The sequence below is a fragment of the Chondrus crispus genome, genomic scaffold (genome assembly GCF_000350225.1).
Source record: "Chondrus crispus Stackhouse genomic scaffold, scaffold_300, whole genome shotgun sequence".
Classification (NCBI taxonomy): Eukaryota; Rhodophyta; class Florideophyceae; order Gigartinales; family Gigartinaceae; genus Chondrus; species Chondrus crispus.
Genome location: NW_005179184.1, coordinates 96196 through 108535, shown reverse-complemented (window position 1 = coordinate 108535; position 12340 = coordinate 96196). Strand labels below are relative to the sequence as shown.

General features: G+C 54.0%; 4 protein-coding genes; 2 read left to right on the top strand and 2 right to left on the bottom strand.

Annotated features, from left to right (window-relative positions):
* Positions 1-933: 933 nt before the first annotated feature.
* On the bottom strand, positions 934-1937 carry CHC_T00005616001 (hypothetical protein). XM_005717143.1 is given in 2 exon segments: positions 934-1629; positions 1630-1937. The coding sequence occupies 1 exon segment, from the start codon at positions 1627-1629 to the stop codon at positions 934-936; it is 696 nt and encodes a 231-aa protein (XP_005717200.1). The 5' UTR covers positions 1630-1937.
* Positions 1938-6381: 4444 nt separating this feature from the next.
* CHC_T00005615001 (hypothetical protein) lies at positions 6382-6885 on the bottom strand. Its single transcript, XM_005717142.1, has one exon. It carries the CDS (start codon positions 6883-6885, stop codon positions 6382-6384), a length of 504 nt encoding a protein of 167 aa, XP_005717199.1.
* Positions 6886-6891: 6 nt separating this feature from the next.
* Positions 6892-7256, top strand: CHC_T00005614001 (hypothetical protein). XM_005717141.1 is given in 2 exon segments: positions 6892-7137; positions 7138-7256. The coding sequence occupies 1 exon segment, from the start codon at positions 6892-6894 to the stop codon at positions 7135-7137; it is 246 nt and encodes an 81-aa protein (XP_005717198.1). The 3' UTR covers positions 7138-7256.
* A 207-nt stretch (positions 7257-7463) lies between these two features.
* Positions 7464-10654, top strand: CHC_T00008312001 (2-oxoglutarate dehydrogenase, E1 component). XM_005717140.1 is given in 2 exon segments: positions 7464-10508; positions 10509-10654. The coding sequence occupies 1 exon segment, from the start codon at positions 7464-7466 to the stop codon at positions 10506-10508; it is 3045 nt and encodes a 1014-aa protein (XP_005717197.1). The 3' UTR covers positions 10509-10654.
* Positions 10655-12340: the final 1686 nt, after the last annotated feature.

Below are 12340 nucleotides of genomic sequence, written 5' to 3'. Positions count from 1 at the left end.
GCCTCGCAACCTCGCAACGACGATGCCTCGCACGAGCATGACGTGACATGCGGTGACGCGCTCCGCGAATGGATCCTCGCCCGCGACAAGGGAGAGACCCCGCTCGACACCACCGCGTGCGCCTCCGGCCGCGTCGACGTCCTGTTTGTCGGCCGGGACAACGAGACCACTTCCGTCGCCGCAGAGGCTATCTTCACCGACCTGTGCAGCCGCAGAGAGCTGCACTGCTTCGCCTGTCACTCTGCGGGCACGCGCGTGGAAAGAGAGGGCAAGACCCCGCACCCCCGCTTTATTGAGGCCCTCAAGTTCAAAAAGAGGCTGGACGTTAGTCGTAAGATGGCATGCAAGCTCGATCGGGGCGACTTAGAGAGCTATGCTTTGGTTGTATGCATGGACGAGCAAACGAGGAGCGAGGTTTTGTACATGGTCGCGGATGAGGAAGGCAGGTTTGGGGAGGAGAATGAGGAGAAGGTCGTCGTCTTGAGCCAATATTGCTCGCAGCCAAGGCTCAGGGCGATGCAGTTTCGCTCGGGGACGTATTCTAAGGACGCCATGAACTTGCTCATTTCGGCCTTGGTGGATGCGTGCCATGGGCTACTCAACGAACTCATCGAGTCACCGCCTCTGCCGCAGATGTAGCTGGTTGAGGGTGATGCGTCAGGGGCTGTACCATACTGGAGGTATGTAGTCTGGAGTACTGCACTGTAAAGAGCACGGAATACGATAGCGATTAAGCACAGATAACGGTGAAACCTTTCTGGCCTACAACAACACAACAGTTTAATCGTTGACATATTTCGACTTCTCGATGTGTTAAAACTTTATCCGGGTTACTCTCGTGGAGAAAAAAAAAGCGCTCCGACTGCGCTCCGACCGCGTCACAATGACGTCGGCCTACAACATAACAAAAAAAGTACTGTACAAGCCACAAGACTAGCAACTTTTCTTTGGCTCCGATGGGGCGTCCTTGTCCGTCGAAGGCTCTCGACGCCGTCCCCACGTCGGAAGGTCATATTCACGCACCTCAGCTGCCCGCACAAATCTTGCAAACAGTTGCCACGATGGTCTCGGCTCCTGAACGACACTCCCATCCTCCTGCGACTGCTCTTTTTCTTCGTCCTTTCCTGCAGGCTCATCCCCTCCCTCAATACTTTTCTCTTCCTCCGCCGCCGCCTCCACGCCTCCCTCTTCATCTACCCCAGCCGCCCTCCTCCTTTTCTGCGCTAACACCTCTGGCACCTCGCTCTCCTGTGCGCGCGTAACTTCCTCCGGCATGCGCAGCCTGAGGCGGAACAGATGCCCGACACAGGACGGTCTGATCAAGTTAAAGGTGTCCACGGCCTTATTTACCTCGACCACCCTGAGCTCTGCCACTCTGACGGCCAATTCCCACCTCGCCGGGCTATGCGGCATATAACTATGCCACGCAAACTGCAAATGTGTCCTGAACAGCCGTTTCTCGTGGTCGATGTCATGCATGAGCTGCAACCAATGCGGGCGCACGCCGTTCTGCCGCATGATGCGAAGGGCGACATCCAGCATAGAGGCCGGGGGTGGGCCTGGCAGCGGGCGACCCTTGTTTTTGAGGTTGTCAAACTGTCCGGTGCGCATCGACTCCTGGATGCGCATCTCGACGAAATCGCGCAGCTCACACTCCGTCTCGAAAGCGGGCTCCTCAGAGCCAGCGTCCAGTTCAGCGGGACGTGCTCGCTCTTCGAGGGCGTAGCGCGCTTCGCGGAGACGCGTGCGGCAGGCGGCGGCTTGCCGCGCAGAGGGATTGACGACGGAGCGGGTACGGAACAGACCTGGGTTCGGGTAAGCGGATTAGGTGGAGCTACATTGGGAAGCGAGGGAGGGAGCGGGCTGGGTGTGGAACTTACCTCCGGGGCCGGCGGCTCTATCGGTTAGTGACCTGGTAACAGGGGGGAGACGCAGGGAGAGCATGGCGGTGCGGGCAGCGGTGGAGAGGCGCAGGGCAGCGGCCATGATGGGAAGAGGGTGAGGGGCGTAGAAGGGGCACCGAAGTGCCGGTGGTGTGGTGAGGAGTGGAAGAAGGGGGATGAGGTTTGGTTTGGTTTACTTTCGGTTGTAAGAGGTAAGAGGTGAGCATGGGTGCCGCTGTCTTTTGCCTACAGAACAGAATTTTGTGACGCACTTGGCAAGAGATTGTTGGACAGTGAGTAAACGACAGTACAAAACTGACATATGTGTGCACTTGGTGCAAATTTATTGGAGGGCAAGAAAGTGAACCCGCCATATCTCAAAGTATCTCAATCGACCTTGTCCATTGGAAACCAAATCTGGCAAGTGTCTCCAAATCTTGCACAATAGCAATCCTGATTTCTTCTTGAATTGTTCTACGCTCACGTCATTACACTCATAGTCACATTTCTATTTTCCAGTATCCTGGGGTGAAGGGGGGACTCGTCTGAGGGAGTCAAAGGATGCAAGACGAACTGTGCACACCGATGGATAGATCGTTGTCAAGCAAATATAACAAAGAGCAGCTTTTCATCGGAGCATCTGGAATGAAAGCTCGTTAGGGCATTTACCACACAGCGTTTGCAGGTAATACAAACCAAAACTGAGTTGTACAATATGTTCTACATCCCAAATATCTTTGCCACCATGCACCACAGCGTTTCTTGGTTTCCGCTGCGGCTGGCGCGACGCATTGAGTGCATTGACTTCTACCTGGCTTTCCATTGTTGTTCTCCTAATTTAGACTCACATTCAGCACGTACAGTAAGCAGTTCAACAGAAGTTCAAGAAATGTGTACCATCTACAGCGATGCCCGTTTCTGCACCTTGACTTTCTCTAGTGTATCTCATTGCGCCTTCCCAGCGTCTCACTCTATGAAAATAAAAAATAACAATGTATCATCTACAGCAGATACTATTTGACGCACTTCCGCACAGAATAACAGGCGCAGTGGTCTAGCATAAGACCCTTTTAACTGTAGGTCCGAGCTGTTGTGTCTTCGGAAGCCCTGGGCCCTACCTCTATGCCGATGTCTTTCGAAAAGACCACCTTAAAATCCACCAGGCATACTGCATTATAGATAAATCTTGCTCTCAAGGACATGCCCTTCAGATGGACTTGCCAAAAGCCAAAAGGCTAGTTTTTAAACTCGCGTTTGGCTTTTGGAAAGTTCAAACAGAGGTGTTCTTAATTAAAAGAACACCTCTGTTTGAACTAGGGCTCAATAGGTCTCGAGAGGTGAGATCACTGTGTTTGCTGGCTACTGTAGAGCACTGTTGTTTCTTCTTGAATTTCCAGAAAAATCACAGCTGCCACTGCAGCTCGCGTCCGGAAAGCATCATTCGACACAGCGACCCCTCCGTGCAGTAGGATTACGAATCGAATCCCAATGCTTCCTCCTCAACAAGCCCTTGGCGCTCATCAATGCCAAGCCTTTCCTTCGCCCCATTCGCCTGCGCCGCGCCCAGCAACCATGCAAAGCGCATATCCCTCCCATTAACCTGTGAGCCTTCCGCCGCAGCCGCCGCCTTCCTCCTAACCGATGATCTCGCCATAACAGCCTACCACTGCGTCCGAGCCGCCACAAAAATATCTCTAACCGGTCACTCAGCCTCTATCCGCGTCATCAATTCCAGCGCCGACCTAGCCATACTCCAGCTCCCCGGCCCCCTCCAAAACGCCGCTGTTCCTTCACTCGGAAAGCTCCCCCCGCTCGGCCATGTATGTGAGATCCAGTCCCCAAACCCCCGCGAGCCGTCCGAGCGCGCCTACTTGCAAAGCGTCGCTTTCGAGATACCCAGGGCGGCAGGGGGGCGCATCCCTCTCCTCGAGTTGATCCCGGAGCACGGCCGTGTGGGCCGCGGATGGTCTGGTGCCCCAGTCTTGTCGGCTGCGGACGTGGTGATCGGCGTTTTCGTGCAACTCCGGGACGGCGTCGTGTACGCTGTGCCGATAGATTTTGTCCTTAGGATGGAGGGTGGAGAAGACTTGCCCTTCGCGTACGTTCCCGGCGTGACAACGCAGCCGCTTCTGTCGCCGTCAACGCGACGAGCCGCCGGCATTGGTGCGAATGTGGCTGGAATGCGTGTAGCAAGGACGTCGGAAAGCACCCCGCTACGCGTCGGTGACGTGATTGTAGAAGTGAACGGGAAGGCGGTGAGCAACAGCGGGACAGTGGCGTGGGATTTTGCGCAGGCGAGTTGGCAAGCGGCCGTTTGCAAGGAGACGCCTGGGACGGACGTGCCCGTAGCAGTGCTACGAGACGGGAGAGTCAGAAAGTTGCGCGTGCGCGTGCGGGACTCTCGTAATGCGACGGGGGCGCCTGCTTGGGGAGATCGGCGGGCAGTTATGGCTGGGGAACTGATTTTTGCGGCGCTGTCGTTCGAATTTCTGGAGAGATGGGGCGATGGATGGATGCGCGATGCACCGGAGGACCTGGTGCACGCGGCGCTGGCGGAGAGAGGGGAGGGGGACGAGATCGTGGTGCTTGTAGGCGAGGCGGAGACGAAAGAGCAGGTTTACGAGGGTGACGGAGAGCCGGAGGTACAAGGAGAGTTGCACTTTTTGCGGGTAGCTAGGGTGGATGGGGAAAGAGTGAGGCGGTTGGAGGATTTGGCACGGGAGCGCAGGCGGGGCGAAGACATGGTGGTCGAGTTCGTGAACGGCTTTGTGGCGCAGGTCCCTAACGGCGTCGTGGTAGAATCCGAGATGCAGGGTGACGCAGACTCATTCGACGTCGTCCACTGAACGAGTGGTGCGTCGCCTGAAGCCCAACTCGACCGGAAAGTGACAGTGCCGAGGGTGGGGGATCATTTCTTGGGTTTATTCCGCTTCAAGAAGCGCTTGCTTCTTTGGCTTTCGCGGCGAGCCCGGGCGCCTGCGGCCGGAGGTAGCATACCTTCTTCGCCGGCGACGTCGCCAAGGCTCTTCTGCAGCAGGCCCGCACCGACGAGAATGGTCCCGGCGATGCCCACCATGATGATATCGCCAGTTTGCACGGCGCGGAGTGCGTAGTCCATGGCGTTTGGAGGAGGGGGATGGGGAAGAGTTTAGGATTGTGTGGGTGGAGCTGTTGCAGACGAGGTACTTGAGTAAGATCTCGAAGGCGTGACGGCTGGGACAAGATCAAGATTTCCAAGATGGAGAAGATGAGAAGGATATGTGGCCAGCAATGGGACTGCTAGTGATCGGGCTGCGCGAGATAGGAGTGCAAAATGAATGGTCGTTTCTTACATCCAGAAGCCGCAACGTGTCCACGTTTGATGGTTGTGAAGCTGGAGCATGCTGCGCGATCATTTGTGAGTGGTCAGACTCTAAGTGGGTTCGCTATTTTTCTTCACTTGCAATCGCACGACCATCGGAACAACTGCGAAACCATTTTTGTTAGTAAACGTTGCTGTTGCGACGAAGAAATTGTCCATACAACCTGATTTTAAGTCAGGGCAAGTCATGCAAAAATGCAAAGAGTAAATATAGAATTCCTCTCAAGTGGCATGACCAGTCTTTTGTCTACAGAACGGCATCACATGTCTCCATACCCTAAGGGCAGTTCTCGACAAACTATCAGTAGCCCCACGCCGCGTATCCTTCACACGAGTGATGCAGAAATACTCGATGGCGGCTCCAACCCCTTGACCTTCGACAAATCACCCACCGAAACAGCAAATGCCGTTTTACACTCACAAAATATGAGCTACACGCATTGTACCGCGCACCGCGTCTTACCAGTACGTACTCGCAACTCTCATCCGCCTTGCCCTTCCCGCCATGTGGCCGACATGCACAAAACAGCCGACCTGAAACAGAGAGGTTGTACACGTGTAAAGGGAGAAGAAAGCGGAGATGGGAATTTTACCGCAAAACTTCAAAAATCAGAACTCAATGCCCGCCTCTCAAGGCCTCACCTACAACCAAAACAAAGCACCCCCCCACTCTTGCGCACTCCGCTTCCCTCTCCACCTCCTGTCCAACCGTTAAACCGTCCAACCATCCGTCCCCAGTCCGACAACCCTCGCTTCCGGTTAATACGCCGCGAGCAGCGAAACAGAACTAACTCACAAACTCCTTCACGCAAAGGCATGACACCATCCAGGTCTCTTCTCAGAACAACGGCACAACCCATGGCCGCTGCGGAGCATCCACACCAACTGGACGCTCCAACAACCCCCTCAACCGAAAAGCCGCGCCTCAGCGCCAACTCCTCCATCGAATCCATCATCCACTCGCTCCCCTCTACTGGTCTATTTTCCCGCTATGACGGCACGCCCGTCTCCGACTCTTTCCCTCTCTACCTCCCCTCTCAAGCCGACCTGTGGGCGCGCACCACTATCCCGACCGAGAAGACGCGCTGCCTCATCCATGCCCTCCGCGCCAAGCCCACGGCTTCGCGTAAGCGCCCCTTAGATTCCTCCGGTCCGACGTCTAAACGCCGCCGCTGGAGCTCGCTGGACCGCGACCGCAAGACCGCGTGTCTGCGCACTGCGCTGGCGGCCGCCACCTCGGGCGACGTGCAGGACCCGGTCCTGAAGAGGCTCAAAAAGGGCTGGTCCACAGATCCCAAGAAGAAACAGCTCGTGAATGCAGAAGTCCGGCAGGCAATTTGCAGAAGCTTGCAGAGGTGGAGTATGCCGCAGTTGAGAGAGTACGTGGAAAAGGCAGGTATGGAGGTTAGAGGACAGGCTAAGCATGACTTTGTGCATGCTGTGCATCAGCATTTGGCGCCAGACAAGGAAGGAGAGCGCAAAACCACCAGAGGGTAGCGCGGCAAGATATGATGTGTGCAGGCAGTGGAAGAGAGGGTTGTAGCGTGGGGCGTCGGAGAAGTCGTAGGTGTCAAGTTTTGGTAGGGTTGTTTTGTGTTTGACATCGTCAAGATAGGGTATGTATTCGTTGGAAGGGCGCATGTGTCCATGTCCCATGCAGTTAGTCGAGATGCGTGCGCTGTCGATACTATTGCACTTTGGCGCGCCCGTATATGGGCCTTACGTCATGGGCTTGTTGAATTGCGGATGGTGAAGCTATGTAGCGCCTTGTCTGGGTACAATGGATATCCTTCGAGAGTCACTAGTGGAATGTGGATCCACCATGACGTCTTTGCTTCGCAAGACGTCATACACGTGCAGAGGTGCGCCGGGAGTTGCGGTGGTCAGGACTAGCAGAAACGGGCGGGTTTGTCTCGTAGTGGTGCACATGCAAATGGTCGATACTTAGTTTTGTAGAGAGTTAGTTGACGGTAATGATACAGTCACCTGGACCAGAACCCGTACACTGCCCCGACAGGTACCGCCCCTATTGGTTCAAAAGTGATATCTCAAATCCAGAGATATTTCGGGCCGCCCAATCCGCCTTGCTGTAAGACCGCTCTGTTCCCTCGTACCCGCGCCCGTCATGTACGGCCGGTCGCAGTCTCTTTCCTCAACTACACCTTCCCCTTCCCCCTTCCTTTCGCCGCCCTCCCTTACATCCCCCCTCAATTCTCATCATGTCGGCCACCCGCGCACGTTTCCTCCTCACGCGCGCGCTGGCGGGCGTCGCGTCACCCCGTAGCCCCATGGCCATCGCCCGCCCGCTCGCCACCAAGGCCCGCTCGGCCACGCCCGCCCTCGCCGGCACCAAGCTCGACCCTAGCGAAAGTTTTATGACGGGCACAAACGCTACAGTCCTCGAGGAAATGTACGAGCGCTATCGTGAGGACCCCAATTCCGTCCATTCGTCATGGACCACCTTTTTTCACAACCTGGAAATTGGTGTCGCCCCCGGCGACGCTGTCGAGCTTATACGCGTCAATCGCAACAAGCTAGATACCGTCCCAGCTGGCATGACGCCTGGAAAGGATTTGTTCCAGATCTCCCAGGATACCATTCAACTCATGAGCATGATCAGGGCATACAGGCACAGGGGGCATTTGGTCGCCGATCTTGACCCGCTCGGCATGCGCAGGAAGATCCTTAGCAGCGGCGGAATAGATCCTTTCAAAATCCATCGCGAATCCGATCCTAAACACTACAACTTTACGGAGGCCGATATGGACAGAGAGTTCGTCGTTTATGGCGAGCTTCCGGGTCCCCCCGTGAGAAGACTCAAGGACATTGTCGCACTGTTGAGAAAAGCGTATTGCGGCAAGATTGGCGCTGAGTATCGCCATATGCTCTCGCGTGATGAAAAGTTTTGGATTGGCAACATTCTGGAAAACGAGAATGAACGCCCGTTTTCAACAGAGGAGAAAAAGGAGATCCTGCGTGATCTGGCCGAAGGGGAGCTGTTTGAAACATTTCTCGCTCGGAAGCATAATACGGCCAAGCGATTCGGGCTTGAGGGAGGGGAATCTCTCATCCCTGGGCTACAGGCGATGATTGACCATGGCTCGCAACTGGGGGTCGAGAACGTCGTCCTGGGGATGTCGCATAGAGGCAGGCTCAACGTCCTCGGGAATGTGGCCCAAAAGCCACTCGAGCAGATTTTCCATGAGTTTGTACCACGTGAGGATCCGTTCGCCGACAGCTACCTTGGCAGTGGAGATGTCAAGTACCATTTGGGCACTAGCACCACGAGGAAGATGCGTTCGGGGAACACGGTTCACTTCTCCCTGTTGGCTAATCCAAGCCATTTGGAGGCGGTTGACCCTGTGGTCGTTGGTAAGACGAGAGCGAAGCAGTTTTTCACGGAAGACTTCAACAGGGAGAAGACCATGGCCCTCATGTTGCACGGGGATGCGTCCTTTGCTGGGCAGGGCGTAGTCGCAGAGACGCTTGAGCTCTCCGATCTCAGGGACTATACGACTGGCGGGACGATTCACATCGTTGTCAACAACCAGATTGGTTTCACAACGGATCCAAAGGAGGCTCGCTCCTCTCCGTATCCTACTGACGTCGCGAAGACTGTCGGCATGCCTATTTTCCATGTAAACGGCGACTGTCCCGAATCCGTCGTGAAGGTGTGCAAGATTGCTATGGATTACCGCCAGCGCTTTCAAAAGGATGTCGTTGTGGATCTGTTTTGCTACAGGAGGCATGGACACAATGAGCTGGATCAGCCCATGTTCACGCAGCCTCACATGTACAAGTTGATCAAGGCACATGACACCCCCATGAACATCTATGGGAAACAACTTATTAGCGAGGGAGTGATTACCGATGCTGAGTTCAAGGACCTGACAGCTTCAATCAACAAGAGTCTCCACGAGAAGTTTGATATAGGAAAGACGTGGAAACCGAGTGAGAAGGATTGGCTTTCTTCTCATTGGAAGGGCATGAAGAGCGAGGCCGACCACAGTCGGTTACAAACGACTGGTGTGGAGCTCAAAAAGTTACGTCAAGTGGGCATGAAGCACTGTGAAGTACCGGAAGGGTTCAAGCTACATTCAATTTTGCGGAAGCAATTTGCAGATCGCAAAAAGTCTTTGGAAATGGGAGAGGGTATTTTGTGGGCAACTGCGGAAGCTCTGGCTTTCGGCAGTTTGCTCTTGGATGGATTTGCCGTGCGATTGTCTGGACAGGATTGCGAGCGCGGTACATTTTCGCAAAGGCACGCAGTTTTGCACCATCAGGACGAGGAGGGAATTTTTGTGCCTCTAAACAACCTTAACATGGGCGAACAAGCTCACTTCCAAGTTTGTAACTCAAATCTGTCGGAGATGGCCGTTCTCGGATTTGAGATGGGATACTCCTTGGAATCACCGCAATCTTTGGTAATGTGGGAAGCTCAGTTCGGGGACTTTGCCAATGGAGCACAGGTGATCATCGACACATTCCTCGCGGCCGGAGAGCGCAAATGGAGAAGGCAATCCGGCCTGACGCTCCTTCTGCCTCATGGGTACGAGGGACAGGGCCCGGAGCATTCTTCAGCGAGGTTAGAACGATATTTACAAATGTGCGACGATGACCCAGATGTTATGCCGGACATGGACCCTCACAAGTCTAAGCAGATTCAAGATTGCAACTGGCAGGTGGTAAACTGTTCGACGCCGGCCAACTACTTTCACGTACTTCGTCGTCAAGTGGCAAGGGAGTTCCGCAAGCCATTGATTGTGATGACTCCCAAATCGCTTTTGCGTGATCACGTCTGCAAGAGCTCGCTGTCAGAATTTGGCGAGGGCGCCATGTTCCGTCGCGTAATCCCAGACGAAAGCACAGGAATGGTTACACCAGAAAAAGTTAAACGTCTTGTCTTTTGTTCGGGGAAGGTGTACTACGATATCCTGAAGGAGCGTTCATTGCGGAATGTGGAAGACGTTGCTATTGCACGTGTGGAACAAATTTCGCCGTTTCCGTTTGATTTGGTCCAGGCTGAAGCTGCAAAGTATCCGAACGCGGAGGTCGTTTGGCGACAGGAGGAAAGTAAGAACATGGGTGCCTGGGCTTATGTTCAACCTCGATTCGCTACAGCACTTCGGGACCTTGAGAACGGCCATGAGCGCGGGCAGCTCACGTATATCGGGCGCCAGCCGTCAGCTTCTCCCGCTACTGGGTCGATTAGGACACATCAACAAGAACAGGTAGCCCTCAACGAGGAGACGTTCACCTACTAGTCTTTGTTCCTGCCCTGCAACTCTGTAGTTTGTTACGCGACGGAAAGACCGGCAGCTCTGAAAAAAACTAATGAGACCACGCAGCTCGGACATAGGGAATCAGTAAACGGCTCAATACTAAACAGCTCGATACTAATTGAAAGCTATCATTCAACTTTGCCTTGCTTTGCCGATTTGGGATTGAAGTTCCTTCGCGGCATTTGCGTGCCAGCCGTGGACAATGCTTCGGAGACGTCTTTGTGGTAGCGCTGCCACGAAAAGGCAACACACGACATAGCGAATAGGAATATCGCAAGCAGTATGACGTACAAACGGTGCTATGGTGCGACCGATATTGAGAAGGCGGTCAGTATCACTGGACATATCTATTTGGTTGATTTCCGCTTGGAAAGTCAGCACTGGCCACTTTTTGCTTACGTTGGTGGCATCATCGGCTATTGATGATGACGGAGATGGCATCGAATTCCCTGTGTCGCCTAAAATGCTGGCGAGAAGACGGGCATCCTCGACCGACAGCGTTCCTGTAGACATTCTCGTCGGGGACGACTTCACGGTATCAATCGGGAGAAAATTGTTGTGGTGTTGTAAGGCGTGAATACGTTTCTAAGGGCAGGCGGTAGAACGTTCAGAGAACTTTCGTGTGAAGCTCGTATTGCTTCGGATCACTTGTCGATGGCCACGCGATGACCACCCTATCTGAAAGAGACCAGCATACGCCAAATTGGACAAGCCTGGAAAAAATTAAACATTGACATGCGCCTTGCTGTCATGAGCTCATATCAGCATCGCTCAAAAGGATGCATCATACTCTCACGCATCGACTCTAAGACACAGCCACAAAGAGCATTCTCGAACCTGGCCTCTACGTCGAAATACAAATTGCTCCGAAACCAGAAAACTGGCGGCAAGAACTGACATCTTCACTGCGCCCTTGCTCACGGGACCATTTCACGATGTCTTACAAAGCGTGCTTTGTTAATGCGCCTAGCCTAGGCACGAACACATCAGGATTTCAACGGAATGCATTAATCCTACAGCGACAACCTCCATACGCGGCCCGATTAGCAAAAGCCCCGCAGCGTCGCGCGAGGAGTCTACCCCAACGAACCATCACTTCAAAAGTTCAAACGGCGACAGAGCTTGAAGAAATTTTCCTAGATTCCTTGCGAGAACTAGAACAATCAGCCGGAGACGTAAGTCTCCATCGATACCGCAAACTTCAGCCAGACAAGTTTGAAAAGGCGGTGGCGGCTGTGCGAGCGCTCGAGAAATCGAAAGGAGGATTCGGTGCCTCTAAGGGCAAGCTTCAGAAGCTGCTTCCTGGGAACTGGAAGCTGCTATTGACAGATAGCGTAGCTGTCGAAAAGAATGCGGGGAGTATCACTGGGCTGGGGTCGTTGCCGGGTGCAAAGTGCAAGAGCGTAGTTGTCGAGCTTAATCGTGACGGCAAAGCGAGAACAGTCGAAGGTATCGAGGTTTTCCTGGGACTCATGAAAGGTGAGAATGCTCTCATTGGGAAATGGCGGCTCGCTGGGAAGACTGGCAGAACACTTGAAGTAACATATGCTAGCGCTCTACTCATGGGAAAGACTACCGTCCGGGCAGACTCTAAAGCGGTCCTGGAAACAACATACTGCAGTGAAAAGCTGCGAGTCGGAAAAAGTGAAGGCGGAGAATTTTACGTCTTCGTCCGCGAGGAGTAAGCTTGAACCTTTCTAGAAAATAATGTAGTGGTCCCGCGATTATAGAATTCTACCCGCTTTCGCTCTCCTCGCCTTCTAACGAAGAAGAATTTGCATCCTTGCCAATTCCATCGGTCTTCGGGCCTGAGT

What these genes read in the sequence shown, in the direction of transcription:
- CHC_T00005615001 (XM_005717142.1), bottom strand. Translation starts at nt 6,885, where the DNA reads ATGCGCCCTTCCAACGAATACATACCCTATCTTGACGATGTCAAACAC.
- CHC_T00005614001 (XM_005717141.1), top strand. Translation starts at nt 6,892, where the DNA reads ATGTCCCATGCAGTTAGTCGAGATGCGTGCGCTGTCGATACTATTGCA.
- CHC_T00005616001 (XM_005717143.1), bottom strand. Translation starts at nt 1,629, where the DNA reads ATGCGCATCCAGGAGTCGATGCGCACCGGACAGTTTGACAACCTCAAA.
- CHC_T00008312001 (XM_005717140.1), top strand. Translation starts at nt 7,464, where the DNA reads ATGTCGGCCACCCGCGCACGTTTCCTCCTCACGCGCGCGCTGGCGGGC.